This window comes from Ostrinia furnacalis, unplaced genomic scaffold, assembly GCF_004193835.3.
Source record: "Ostrinia furnacalis isolate ACB-3 unplaced genomic scaffold, ASM419383v2 OfSCF3546, whole genome shotgun sequence".
NCBI classification, from domain to species: Eukaryota; Metazoa; Arthropoda; class Insecta; order Lepidoptera; family Crambidae; genus Ostrinia; species Ostrinia furnacalis.
This window is the reverse complement of record NW_021133785.1, coordinates 286,878-301,105: the sequence shown is the minus strand read 5'-3', so window position 1 is coordinate 301,105 and position 14,228 is coordinate 286,878. Positions and strand designations below refer to the sequence as shown.

The window sequence follows — 14,228 nt, the reverse complement described above, 5'->3', positions numbered from 1 at the left end:
CTGTAGGCACACCGCCAAAAAACTTACGAAGTTATTCAATTATAATTATAACTTCTAAGATGTTTTTATATACAGGGTGACTGGAACTGAACCCGCCATAGCTAATACGCGTATAGAGGAGGTCATTTGCTAATTATTGAACCTTACTTTCAATGACTAAAGTTTTATAGTTTAGGAGATATGTCAATTTTTATACTTTTTTCAGATTTTTCCGAAATTTGACCTAAAAACTGCTTCAATTTTTTTTCTCGCGTGATTTCAACAGTTTTTTTTTATTTGATATTAATATCGAATATGTCTTTATTCAAATAAAATAAATTTCTGATCCAGATAATGATTGAATATCCAGTTACGAGCCGCCAAAGTCTAACAAAAGTACAAACCACGATAAAAAATTCTACTTCGAATTCGATTGAAACAAAAATTAATGGTGATAATGGATTGCCAATGATCTTAAAAATATCTCTAGCTTCTCTTCTTTCCAATGATATATCACACGTTGTAATTATATAATGAAATTTGTCAAAAATTCAAAGTTTATGGAAGAAAATGGAGTAATAATACAAAAATTATCCATACAAAGATGATTTTGAATTTTTTTAAACTCTTTTCTTCATAATGTGATTATTATTTTTAAATTCATTTTTCAAAAAGCACACAAAAATAGTTATAAAAAGTAGTATAGCAGATAATATGAGATGTTTGAAGAAACTTTGTATGGATATTTTCGTATTATTACTCCATTTTCTTCCATAAACTTTAAATTTTTAATAAATTTCAATATCTAATTACTACGTGTGATATATCATTGGAAAGAAGAGAAGGTAGAGATATTTTTAAGATCATTGGCAATCCATTATCACCATTAGTTTTTTTTTAATCGAATTCAAACTTGAATTTTTTATCGTGGTTTGTACTTTTGTTGAACTTTGACGGCTCGTAACTAGTTATTGAATCATAATCTAGATCTGAATTTATTTTATTTGACTCAAGGTTTATTTGATATTAGTATCAAATAAAAAAATCGGTTAAAATCATGCGAGAAAAAAAAATTAAGCAGTTTTTAGGTCAAATTTCAGAAAAATCTGAAAAAAGTATAAAAATTTACATATCTCCTAAACTATAAAACTTTAGTCATAGAAAGTAAGGTTCAATAATTAGCAAATGACCTCCTCTATACGCGTATTAGCTATGGCGGGTTCAGTTCCAGTCACCCTGTATATTACCTATCATATTCTGCTGAATTCTAACTTTCTTCTATAGTTCCAAAATACTGGACTGTCCTGTCGATGACTTTGACAGTGGGGCGCCACCGTCAATACCGGATCGCTGGTTCAGATTTGTGCCATGTTGGAAACCATATACTTGAACGATGGTAGCGCCCCCCTGTCATTGAGTTTGGCGGGACAGTTCAGCGTGGGTCATCTATAACGTGGTTACCTATTCTTACAATATTTCCAAGAAGATAAGCTGAACTGATTTTAATGAAATTCAAGTAGAAAACATTGCTAACCTACTTACCTAGTCAGTTATTTTAAAAAGGAGTTTTAAATAAAACTTAAAATATCATAAATAAAACTTTTATTTACCTTTTTCATAATGGTTTTACTTGGCTTTAGTAGTAAGTAAAATTCTTTTTCACTCATTATCACAGCACTTTTTACGACACAACCACTGATAAGTTTTACATATCTCACGAAACTAGGTTGACACGGCTTTCTGCAGATGGAGACCACACGTGCCCATGCTGTACTGGAACCGGGTCACCCAGGCTACCTAGAAAGAAAGAGAACAAAACAAAGAGCACGAAATGATAAGATGTGTGTTTACACTTGATGTTTTTATCGAGGTTACCTACGCATTCGGAGACAGTCTCGTACTCAACCTACGGCCAGTCAAACTTTTGTAAAAGCCATCTGGCTTAATTAAAAACTTTTATTGAGAAACTGAGAGAGGCACCAAAATTAAAATTAATTGCTTTGAAAGAAGGTTGAGTACCGCTGCTCTTTAGTGCCGCTGCAACCCTACAGCATTTTTTGCGAGTATGATCACGTCTATGATGTATGCGCATGAGTGTACCTAAATACATGAAAATATGTGCGTGTGTACCTCTATGTGATGACTCCCCGACTTAAGTGATTTAATTTGAAGGTTTTCGCCATTGTGTGACCCTTGGGGAAGTAGGTACCTTAGTGCGCTAAAGTATGTACCTACTGTGTACTAACTACTACATGGGTATCAAATTACCCAGATTGTAGGTGGTGTAACGGTTTCCAATAAGCAAAAACATAACCCTCCTTCTGGCGCAGTCGGGTAAAAACTCATGAGTCCGGGTACCGAAAACGTATCGATAAATGCACCATTTAGCAGTCATGAATCATGATGATGATGTTTTGGCATTTTTTACGTTAATTTTATCCCTTTTAGATAGGATAGATACTTGCCTCCTTAAAAATCTGCTTCTCGTGACCGGCCAATTCGACTTTTTGGATAATCATCCCAATCAATCCTCTTGCTCTTTGAAAAATCGGAGTTACATACCTACAGATAGCTAAAAAGTCCGACAGGTAAGGTTACTTAGGTACAGTCAGCGTCAAATAGTTCGTGACACCCAAAGTGGACAACAAGTCGCGAACTTAAGCCCGGTTTCCAGTCCACCAAGAATTTGACAGCGGCACCGCGGCGCGGAGCGGAGAAGAGAAGTGGAAATAATGAAATCTGATTAGTTATTCAAAACACTTCTTTGCTCCGCTTAGCCTTGGTGGAAACCGAGCTTTATTGGCTACTTTGAGTATCACGAACTATTTGACGCTGACTGTACTATCGTTATTGAAGAACAGAGCCTGGTTTTGTGTCCAAATAGATTGAAAAGCGTCTAAATACTGATGGGATGGAACAAGTAATTAAGTATGTCATCAATGGCACCAATAATGATCAAGAAAGGAGGCACTGGGCCTAGAAGTCCTTCAGCAGAATTATTAGCAAGAAAAAGGACCTATCTTAAAGGCTCAAAATAGGAAATTGATTCCAAAATTCAACAAATCATCTTATACAGGGTGACTTGTAATGAGTGAACATCCTTGTAAGAGATTTTAGTAAAGTCACTTGCAATCATTTAGATCTGTATATGCCTAAGCAAACGTCCACAATTTATGAGATAATATTTCCATTTTAATTTTGTATGAAAGACTTTTTTTTCTGTAGGGAGCACTGCATCTAAATGAATGAAATAAATGTAAGTTTAGTAATGAATAATTATTAAGTTTTCCATGATTTTTTCACATAAAATTATAATCTCACTAGCTTTCCGCCCGCGGCTTCGCCCGCGTGGAATTTTGTCTGTCACAGAAAAACTTTATCGCGCGCGTCCCTGTTTCAAAAACCGGGATAAAAACTATCCTATGTTCTTTCCCGGGACTCAAACTATCTCTATGCCAAATTTCATCAAAATCGGTTGCGAGGTTTAGCAAAGCGTAACAGACAGACAGACAGACAGAGTTACTTTCGCATTTATAATATTAGTTGGGATAAATGGTGCCTTATCCTGCACATACACAACTAAATTGGTTACAAATGACCTGTGTCCTGCCTACTGTATTCACATACAAGGTGTTCACTAATCACAAATCACCCTGTAGATAAAGCAATTTAAAATTAACATAGTACTATCTAAAACACCAAACTATTGCCAGATTGTGTAGATTACCCATGCAGTGTACATAAAATGCTTCTCAGTCAGCCAGAAGCTCAGCAGGACTGACAATGCCAGTTTCAGCAGCACAGTTAGTGTCTGTCACATCAAACTTACCTAGACCATGGGCACTATACAAACCATTAATACTTTTATCACTCACTGGTAAGTTTCTACACTCACTTAAGTTTTAACTCAACTGAAGTTTATGGTGCTAACTTTTAAACTTAGTACTTGGTGTGGGAACTATTTTAACTTCACATTTTTACTGTCTATCCTGCAAGTCTTTGTAATCGCAACACAAACACTTAGAAAAACTTCAGATTGTACTTTACCACACTCAGTGACAATTAACTATCATTATTGCATCACAAACTGGTCACTTAACACTTAATACTCTCACAACTCACTAGGTTCAAAAAAACAACAACTTGAGATATAATAATCTATTTTCAAGTACACACACTTACACTACACATCACCTAGCATAGGGTAATTGCGCCGGTTTTCCGTCCAGCTCCTGTTTTCGTCCATTTGACCGACTTGCCACAAACAAATACGGAAAATTAGAATAAAAACCTAACTTTCTGTGCAAGTTTGGACTTGTTACAATCTATAATATCTAAGTAACAGTTCTGCCTGCATGAAAATGTAATTTGACAAGTAATAACTCCAAAAAAATCTACGGAAGTTGCTGCTGTACACAGGTGAATGGAAAACGTCGTCAAGTTAGAAAAAAAACGTGCCGGTAGGGAAATTTCATGGTATGTTTAATTACTGTTTTAGCTACTTTACGTAATGTTTTTGGCACGTATGTCTAATTATTAGCATAATAAACACTATTTTAAGGGTTTATTAAAGTTTTTGTATAGAAATCTTAGATAATTAAGTGGACTAATACTAGCATAACAATTTTGCAAGATTTTGGTTTTCGTCCACGTGGACGGAAACCCTGACACCTAGTTAATATTTTTAATAATCATTTTACTTCAATGGACCTACAAAATACAATGTATTTTCTTCCAATATGATCTTTATTGCTATTACATTCAACATTTTAGTTTACGTCCACTTTTTAACAGTGATAAACCCATAAAAACCGTTAAAAAGATGTGGACGAAAACAAAAAATAGCTTTAAACGTTGTTGTGTTTTCGTCCATGACGTCATGAGCAAGCACTGGGGTGGACGAAAATCAAAATTAGCTATTCTTGTAGATTAGTTTTCGTCCATTTGTCCTTCGACCTATTGCAATATTTTCCAAAATTTAGGTAAGAAACTTATTTAAATCATTTTGATATCATTTGAAAGCTAACAAAATTACCTTTCAAATGATATACCACAATCCATAGTTACTGTATTGTAGAATTGGTTTTAAGTTAATAATTCAACTGAACCCTTTTTTCTACACAGTGGTCGAAAACTAGCGTACACTAGGACGAAAACTGATTTTTTTGGACGAAAACTAGTGAAATCGCCTCTTTTGCATAAAATATTTTTTATAAAAAAACCCGTGGTATTTACTTATTGTCATATAATATTAACGTAAAGTAGACTAAATAAGGACTAAAATGACATATGATACATATGAGTAAGGGTATTTTAAGATATTCATTTCGCATCACAAAGTTGGCAACTCCGATAATTGGACGAAAACTAGCGCACTTACCCTACACTGAATAAAAATACACTAAACTCTGTTTCCATAAATACACTTAGTTTTAAGATTGCTTTAAGTCTAGCAAGACTAACTTGTTCATTATTTGCAATAGCAATTATTGCTGTCACTACAACTGTGGATCACACAGCACTTGCACTAAACATAAGAACTTGTGAACAACCACAATACCTCACATCACTACACAACATCACAAACTTTATGTTACTGATAGTAATTTATAACATTTTTGGAAAACTTCAAAGTAAAAACTTAATCTAACTATTTAAACACAAATAGATTTATAAACTATCTTCATAAATATGTCAAGCAGAACCACCGCGGACCACGACTATTACAAGGTGGTCCTCTTTCAAACTTTCTTCAGTAAGATTGTGGCAAGTTCTCTTTAAGAGGTCCGTAGAGAAGTCACACGGAGGGAAAGAATACAACACTCCAGTTGCTTCTGTCTCTTTATTCAAGAGGGATATCACTCCTGCCGCCTCTTTCTGTTTCAAGTAAGACACCAGGTTTCTCATTGGCCTCGTCTGAATACTCGAATCTTCATTTGTAATAGAAGCTGTAGATCCAGCAACTCCCAAGAAAATAGCATGGGAGCTCGAAGTTGCAATACGTTTCTGAACATCATCCAATTTCGGTTGATCCAAACGGAGTCTTTGTGTGATTCTCAGTTGGTTTTTGCCATCCTCATCTTTCATCAGGCTGTCAATGATTTCAGAGTCACCATCGGTCAAATGGAACTTGGTGGGGAATAGGGAGTTTTTCAGGATGAGTGCACCATTCCAGATAGTGGTGGCTTTGCGTACGACTTCTGGGAGGGTTCGGGAGGACGCCAGCATGCCACCGGTACGGCGCGGGGAGCCGTCGGAATCGCTGTCGGGAGAGCGACGACGCGGGGAGCGGGATCGGGAGCGGTCAACACCAGGTTCACGTGAGCCAGAATGACGGACGCGACCTTCGTATTCGCCGTCGACTGGAGCTCGCCTCCATTCTTCGTCGCGGTAGTCGCCAGCGCCGTGGTAAGCACCCCTGTATGCTCCACGACCGCGACCGCGATGGCCGCCCCTACCCCTGTACCCTGGAGCCCCATACCCATAACTATCATCCCAAGTACCTTCGTAACCCTCGTAGCCTTCTACCGGCCTACCGTCTTCTCCTACAGGTGGAGCGTAAGGCTTAGGCCTGTACGGACCACCGTTGCCTACATCAGCGAAATCGATACGTAGGCGTCTTTCGGGCCCGCCGAGAGGAAAACCTCTCATCTCTTTAACGGCAGCCTGAGCGGCGTCTATCGAATCGTATAAAATGTATGCATGAGCTTCACCTTTGGCATATTCTATCTTCTTTATAGCCCCAAATCTGTCAAATTCCCTTTCTAGCTGAGCTACAGAGGTCCATGGACCGAGCCCCCCGACCCACACTCTGGTGGTGGGTGTGGCTTTACCGTACCCTATCTTACATTGGAATTTACCAATATATTGACCTGAAAGTTCAACTTTTGCCCTGTGTGCCATATCTAAAGTTTGATAGCGCACAAATGCAAAAGCATTTCCAGTGCCTGGCGGTGGACGTTTAATATCAATGTCCTCGACAATGCCGTAGCGTCCAAAAATACGACGCAGCTCCTCATCAGATATGTTTATCTCTAAGTTGCCAGCGAACAAAGTTCTAGTGGCCAGTGGATCATCTTCGGGCTGAACGTGGTGCAGGTAGTTGGGAAACTTGTCTTTTTTGTTTTCAGATTTCTCAAAAGGAGGATGATGCGGTCGCGGCATATACGGACGTGGCATATAATGGGGGTGTGGGGGATGGTGCATAGGGGGCCTGTGGTGCATGGGCGGGCCGTGAGGGCCTGCCATGGGATATTCGTGCATAGGTGGACGGAAATCTCTATGATGAGGTGGCACTGATGGTGGTATGCCATAGGCTCTGTCGTCTGGCGGCGGGCGACGGCGGTCGGGCACTGGCGACCACGCGTAGGAGTAAGGGCGCTCATAGTCGGTTGGCGTGATACTTCTCGGCCTACTTCTATACTCGGACCTCACAGGCTCGTACACAGGATCAACTATGGCCACCTTATCGTACAAAATGATCCTCGGCTTTGCATGTTTGGCGTCCCTTGCATCTTCAACACTTCGAAAACATACGTACGCGACGCGTTCGTCCAACTCGTGGGATATTTTGATGCTGAAGTCTCCAAACTTTTTGTACTCTCTGTAGAGAGTGTCTTTGACGATTTCATCTGACGCCTTGGGGTGCAATGCACTGACACAGAGAACTTTATAGTAGGGGCGTACGGATTCCTCGCGTACTTCACGAGAGCGAGCATAGTCGTCGCGGTGAGGGGACACGTACCGGCCCCGGGGGCTCGGTGACCGCACCCTTCGCCGTACACGGTCTGGAGTGACGCGCTCGTCTGAACTGTCGTCGTATCTTCCGATGCTACTACGTGTCCGCTTTGAACGCGGGATGCTATCCCTCGACGAACTCCTCTTCATGTTACGAATTTTCACCGTTATACGATCTCTATCTCTATCGCTACGCGGTAATCCAATCATGTAAGCTCAGTTTGGTGAATCACTATCTGAAATGCACAACATTACACGTCACTTCAAAATGTCGCTTGTTCCCGATAAATAATTCACTGCACAACAACTGTAACTATTGTCTTACCACAGCGAATAAGCAAGTCGTGTTCGCTAGTCACAAACACCTTCGCGATTCCACAATAGATAACACTAAACGAAAGTTCCAAGTTCAACACAGAAAACCGCACGCGAACTAATGATCGAACATGGATGCCAGCAGCCATCCAAAAACAAAATGGACGGAAGAAGATGAAATGCCGGAAATCAGCAGACTAGTGGTGGGTTGCCAGAACAGCAAAATATTTACCCATTTTTAATTAATTTTAGGTAAACAATGAGGATCATTTCGATTTTTAGCTGTGAATGCAGATTTATAGGGCTAAGAAATCCTTAATACACAGTCCAAAAATTTTTGTTCTACGACAAAAATTGACGAAGTTATGGCCAAATTACTAAAAAAGTTCACTGACCGCCCGGCGCGGGGACGATGACGTCACTATATCCGATCCGAACGCTGCCGGCGTACTGCGTGGATAGAAAATTTTTTTTTCTAGGCAAAATATCAGTTTTAGAGAAAAACTTGTAATGACATTTATTCATCAGAATAAAGTAAGCTATCGATAGGTAATTTTTAAAAATAGAAATTGTGAAAAATATCGCAAAATATCCATACGCTTACGATTCAATGGAACGCAAAGACGCGATTGGGGTCTCCGCGGTGGTATATTTGGCGATTTATTCAAATAAAGTGTTCATAAGTGTTGTTAGAGTCATATCTTTTTATTTATATTTCCATTTAAATAAAAGGTAGGTATTGCGTGTACATCGAAATGATCTTACCTGATACCCCCCCCCCCCCCGAAACTGGGTAAGTCTTGACCCCTCCCCCTCCCCCCAGGCCATAAGCATAAGCTGGATATCCCCCTCCCACCAAGGCCAGAGCTGGGTAAGGCTTGCCCCTCCCCCCAGGCTATAAGCTGGGTATGACTTATACATCCATAGCATCATATTATGTATTATCATGTTCAATACAAACAATCATTAAGTTACACTCACGCCAACCGCGTCTCCGCATTTGCATCGAAACCTATGAAAATGTGGTTTTGGACAAAGCGATACTTTTTTTCACAATTTTTATTTTTAAAAATTACTGGTTGATAGGTTACTTTATTTTGATGAATAAATGTAATTAAATTTTTTCTAAAACTGATAGTTTAGCTGGAAATAAATATTTTCCATCCCAATAGTACGCCGGCTGCGCTCGATTCGGATATAGTGACGTCACGCGGCCCTGCGTACGTTGACTTTTAGCGGCAAAAACGGCCTATGTTTATTACTTAATATCTCCGTAAGTAATGGTCCGATTTGGATAATTCAAAAAGATATATCTTTCTTATGTCTTAAAGATTAACGTAGATTCTAGTTTTATTGAATTTTCTACAACAGTACTGATCCTCATTCTTTTTATTGTTACAATTCTTCACGTCATCGCGTCATGAATTAATCAAAAACGACAAGAGCTTCCTGAAAACAGTTTAAGAAAGTCAATACGGTTTGAGTGATTTTTATTGTTTTTTTAATCAACTACCACGACCTTGATGCTTCAATTAATGTATTTAATGAAATGTGATCTTGTTGCTTTCCAATATGAACGATGATAGATAACACGCCGGCTCACCTGAATAAATGAATTCACTCTTGCGAAAAAACTGACAAGAATAAATTTGTCCCATAAAGGACAATGACCAAAAGTGGTCCAAATGTCCACCACTAATGAGACCTATATTGGCTTATAGTCCATTAAATAGAGAATAACTTTCAGTATGGGACGAAAAAAAAATAACCTGTCAGTAAAAAGTTACGACAGTTTGAAAAATTGTAGTAGTTTACGCGCTAATCTCAGGAACTATTGGTCCTATTTGAAAAAATATTTTTGTCATGGATAGCCCATTTATCAAGGATGGTTTTAGGTTATTTAACATCACCCTACAACCAATAGGGGCGGAGCAGTAAAGACAAATGTTGTAAAAATGGGAAATATTATTATTATTCAAACTATTTTCACGCGTGCAAAGTCACAGCTAGTATAATATAATAATTCATCTACATATAACCCAGTACCTACCAGTTGGAAAAAAGACTATTTTTACCCCTTTCGCATATTCAAAGTATTCCAATATTGTTGTCTTTCTTCTGAGCTTATTTTTTTTTCTTTTAGCGAGAACCTAACACGGCACACTAAGCGACATGACATAACATGCATAGATTAGTCCAAAATGTGCGATGGATAGACTGATATCGAGAACATTTTTCAGATGAAAAGGTGAAAAACATGACTTTTCATTCAGTCATAACTTTTTACTGACAGCATATTTTTGATTGCGGTTTGGTTATAATGAATCAGTATTTAGTAGACTATTTTACTACATAGGTCTCGTTTGTGGTGGACATTTGGACCACACTCCATACATTTTTGGTCATTGTCCTTTAAAATATAAAAAAAATTATATGCTGGCAACTTTGCAATAACCGGAAATGAGATCAGTAGTGATGTTTTTATGATGTCACGTATTTCAAATAATTTCAATTGAAAAACGAATGTATCGATTAAACATAGCATTGACGATTCCTTTAAATATATTTTTTTAATCCCCCTTCCTTCACCATCCCACATAATACAAAATTGATGGTGTGGAGCGTACATCGTAGATGCTCGCACTTAGATATTAATTTGCTAAACAGATTTTTACTCAAATAATATCATGCATGCATTCGAATATTAAAAGCATGGACACTACACATCCCTAATGGACACTGACAGTTATACACTTTGGGTACTTTTTATTGTCATATTTTAATTAAATTCAAATTCCCCTCGCAATTTTAGGTTTATTATCTGATACATACTTAGATTAAAGTTTTTTTTAGTCATAATCAACAAAAATACTAACCTTATGCTTGAATTGAATTTAAAAAAGAAGAAACAAATTGATTAACAAGTAAAAATTTTCTACTATACCGTTTAATCATAAACGACATAAAAAATAACCCAATTACTTTATTTGTTTTGGGCAAAGTCTACTGTTTTGTATTGTTGCAAAAAATCGGATTTATTTGTACGTTATACACGTTATTAGAATTTAAACTTTGGTGATGAGAGCCTAATATGGATATAATAATTCAAGTTAATAATCAGTCGAATGGGAGAGATAAATTGGCGAGGTCAGTACTTGCGTACTTGATATAGGTGACTGTTTCTTAGCTTATATTGTATTAGTATTATAATTTAACTAAACAAAACTAACCATTTAATTGCAGGCTAGCACAATATACAAGTCGGTTGATATGGCATCAATTAGAATCAAATCATGCAAACAAATATTCCGTGGATCGAATAAAAAATTTGGAACTTACACTGAGCACATTCAGAAAAAGTAAGTTATAAACTGAACAATGTTTTAGGTATCAATTTGTTGTGCTTGATCTTCATAATATATGTTTTTGTGTTTCAGTACTGAGGTTGGGACGATGTGTGGATATTTGCTATTCTGCATTGAACAGTATGAACATAGATGATCCATTCCTAAGGTTGGCGATAACTACAAGCAAATTGGCACATTCGCTGTTCCTTTATGCAGACCACATAGTCTGGTTTACAAAAAGTGGATTTTTGAAGACAGATTCAGACAAATGGAATCGTACAGCAAACAAGTTCTGGCTGTTATCAATTATTGCAAATCTCGCTAGAGATTTCTATGAGATATTGCACATTTTAGAGTTGAACAAAACCACTTTGTTAAAGCCTTCTAGCCTGTTGAATGGCTCGGTAAATAATTTGGATTTTACTGGCAGTGCCAGGCATTTGTATATGTTTGTAAATTGTCACAAAGATATTTTCATTGATACTGTTAAGAATTCCTGTGATTTGTTCATTCCTCTGACTGCTTTAGGGTTTACTAAGCTGAGTCCTAGTGCAGTGGGCACACTTGGGGCTATTTCTTCTCTAGCAGCACTAATAACTATTGTAAAGCCTATAACTAAGTTGGTGCCTGCATAAGAATGCTTATCTATTTACTTCAGACACTTATTAATTGTTACACTACTCATGACTACATTATAGTCTTCTACTGGCAAAATGGTGATGGTTTTTACTATTATACTTAGTGATAAATCATTAAAACGAAATGCAAATCAACTTTACATCCTTAGCAGAAGGATGATTTTGTTTCAGACAGTTTTACTGCTATAAATGCTTCTTTTATAACTTATCTGATAAGTTTTATTATGTTTTGATTAACAGGGTCATAAAATATTTTAGTAGGTATCTAGGTACGTCTTGGTACACAATGATATTGTTTAATTCTTAAGAAAAGTAGATATACTTTGTTTATTATATTTTTTTCTCATTTTCTGTAACTGAAATAAAAATATTTTATCAAGATGTTGTTTATTTTAGGACCTTGAGGCGAATCCGAAAAGCCGATAAACGTCGGGGGGTGGCCCTAGGAACATTTTTAAGTTGCGCCCAAAAATCGTCTCAGATAACAGATTACCTTTACCTAGCGAAAAATCTCTATGGTAGAAATCGTTTCATTGTTGAACGCGAGTAGTTTCTAAATGTTGGTTTCGTATAAAGATGCGAATTTACAAATTATGAAAAATATAGTCATTAATTCCTTTGCTACAGGTTGGTTCACCAGTTCATAAAAAAGTCTAACCTAACCTCCAAAATCCAAATTTGACAAGTGACATTTTGATTGAATAATAAAATTTTGAAATTGCATTTTTTGCGTAACTCTGCCGTACTTTATAAACAAAATTAAATTTTTTATCCAATGGCTCGTAATGTAGCTGATGCGGCACGGAAGTTTTTATTACTGGGTCAATGTGTTCCCACCGTGAAACAAAATGCAGCAAAAATTAGAGTAAAAAGGTTAGAATTAGATGAAAATTTACTCATGGTATGTATTATTTATTCAATCTACTGATTTCTATTGAATGGCGACAATATTCGTGGCCCTTTTAATACAGTCTTTTAACCACCGTCTTGTTTGTTTCAGTATTTCAAGAAGGATGAGTTTTATTACTGCCATGATCCGAGTAAAGTTTGCAAGACCGGTGATATAGTTCTCATACAGGCTTTACCCCAGAAATTGACTAAACTCATTACCCATGAAGTCAAAGAAGTAGTTTATCCACTTGGTGATGTCACAGACCCAGTAACAGGCAAGAAAGTGGCTAAAGAACGATACAGAGAAGATCTTGAAATTGAAAATAAAATCTACGGAGAGGTTGACACTGCATTTGATTACAATAAGGCACCTCCAAGAGGCTGGCAAGAAGGAAAGAAAGATTTTACTGCAAAACCTACATATACGAAATTCCATGTATTTGATGAGAATGATCCCTATGCTATTTAGTCCAATTATTGTAATTTATTAGTAAAATATAAGATTAGTTGTGTATAAAAGTATTTTTTTATTCCCGCAATCAGTTTCTTTCTTTCCAGTTTCAGGGATTTAACTTAATTTTATTTTCAGTTTAACCTCGGGTTATTTATTAATTGTACTAATTACATTTAATTTTTATTTTTTTTTTTTTTTCGTCAATTTTGTGTAGATTCAGGAATATTTCTACGTCATCTTTGTTGGGAGCTAGGCCGTTTATGTTCCATGTAGCCATTCTAAGTGTAGCCATTAGGCTAGCTTACTGACAAGTGTTGTTATGAGACTCAGCAAAGTACTCATTTGTTGTAGGATTGCTTCAAATTTTTGTGTTTGGGCTGCAAGTATTTTTTCTATTGTATAATTTTCAGAGTCCGATTCTGTTTTTTTTCCTGTGTTCTGATTGTCATTACTGTGTGGTTTATGTGTGTTTTCTCTATTTTCCAATTTACAGTTTTGTCGCGGGGGTAGTTTCGGCCATGCCTCCGTTTTTGCTGGATTAACTATAGCTGCGTCCTTGTTGACAGAGTTCACCTCGTTTTTCCTCCGTATCATGTGAGAGGGGGCTGACTTCCTTGAAAGAATTTCTTGGTACACTTCGCAGCCCTTATAGTTTGCTGGATGTGCGCCATGACACAGTGCGCATTTAGCCGGAGTGTTTCTGTCATGTTTAGGGCATTCGGATGTTTTATGTGGTTTGGCACATTTGACACAGCGGTATGGTCGCATACAGAAGTTATTTAATTTTTATGAGAATAAATTAATTCTTCATATAACCTACCCACCTAATTATAGTCTGAATCTGTTAAAAGTAATCACAAGGGAGTC

At 37.1% G+C, this 14,228-nt stretch overlaps 3 protein-coding genes across 4 annotated transcripts; 2 read left to right on the top strand and 1 right to left on the bottom strand.

Annotated features, from left to right (window-relative positions):
* Positions 1–1,650: 1,650 nt before the first annotated feature.
* Positions 1,651–8,229, bottom strand: nito (RNA-binding protein spenito). 2 transcript variants are annotated; one of them, XM_028311754.1, is made up of 4 exons: positions 8,042–8,229; positions 5,364–7,952; positions 3,529–4,181; positions 1,651–3,299 (listed from the first exon to the last, which is right to left on the bottom strand). In XM_028311754.1, exon 2 carries the CDS (start codon positions 7,924–7,926, stop codon positions 5,674–5,676), a length of 2,253 nt encoding a protein of 750 aa, XP_028167555.1. In that variant the 5' UTR covers positions 7,927–7,952; positions 8,042–8,229; the 3' UTR covers positions 1,651–3,299; positions 3,529–4,181; positions 5,364–5,673. The 2 variants fall into 2 exon arrangements, with proteins under 2 accessions (XP_028167555.1, XP_028167553.1); XM_028311752.1 differs by having other exon boundaries at positions 5,364–8,210.
* A 2,756-nt stretch (positions 8,230–10,985) lies between these two features.
* Pex11ab (peroxisomal biogenesis factor 11ab) lies at positions 10,986–12,242 on the top strand. Its single transcript, XM_028311794.1, has 3 exons — positions 10,986–11,178; positions 11,275–11,390; positions 11,469–12,242. The coding sequence occupies exons 1-3, from the start codon at positions 11,123–11,125 to the stop codon at positions 12,011–12,013; spliced, it is 717 nt and encodes a 238-aa protein (XP_028167595.1). The 5' UTR covers positions 10,986–11,122; the 3' UTR covers positions 12,014–12,242.
* Positions 12,243–12,662: 420 nt separating this feature from the next.
* On the top strand, positions 12,663–13,395 carry mRpS17 (mitochondrial ribosomal protein S17). Its single transcript, XM_028311783.1, has 2 exons — positions 12,663–12,917; positions 13,017–13,395. Exons 1-2 carry the CDS (start codon positions 12,792–12,794, stop codon positions 13,374–13,376), a joined length of 486 nt encoding a protein of 161 aa, XP_028167584.1. The 5' UTR covers positions 12,663–12,791; the 3' UTR covers positions 13,377–13,395.
* Positions 13,396–14,228: the final 833 nt, after the last annotated feature.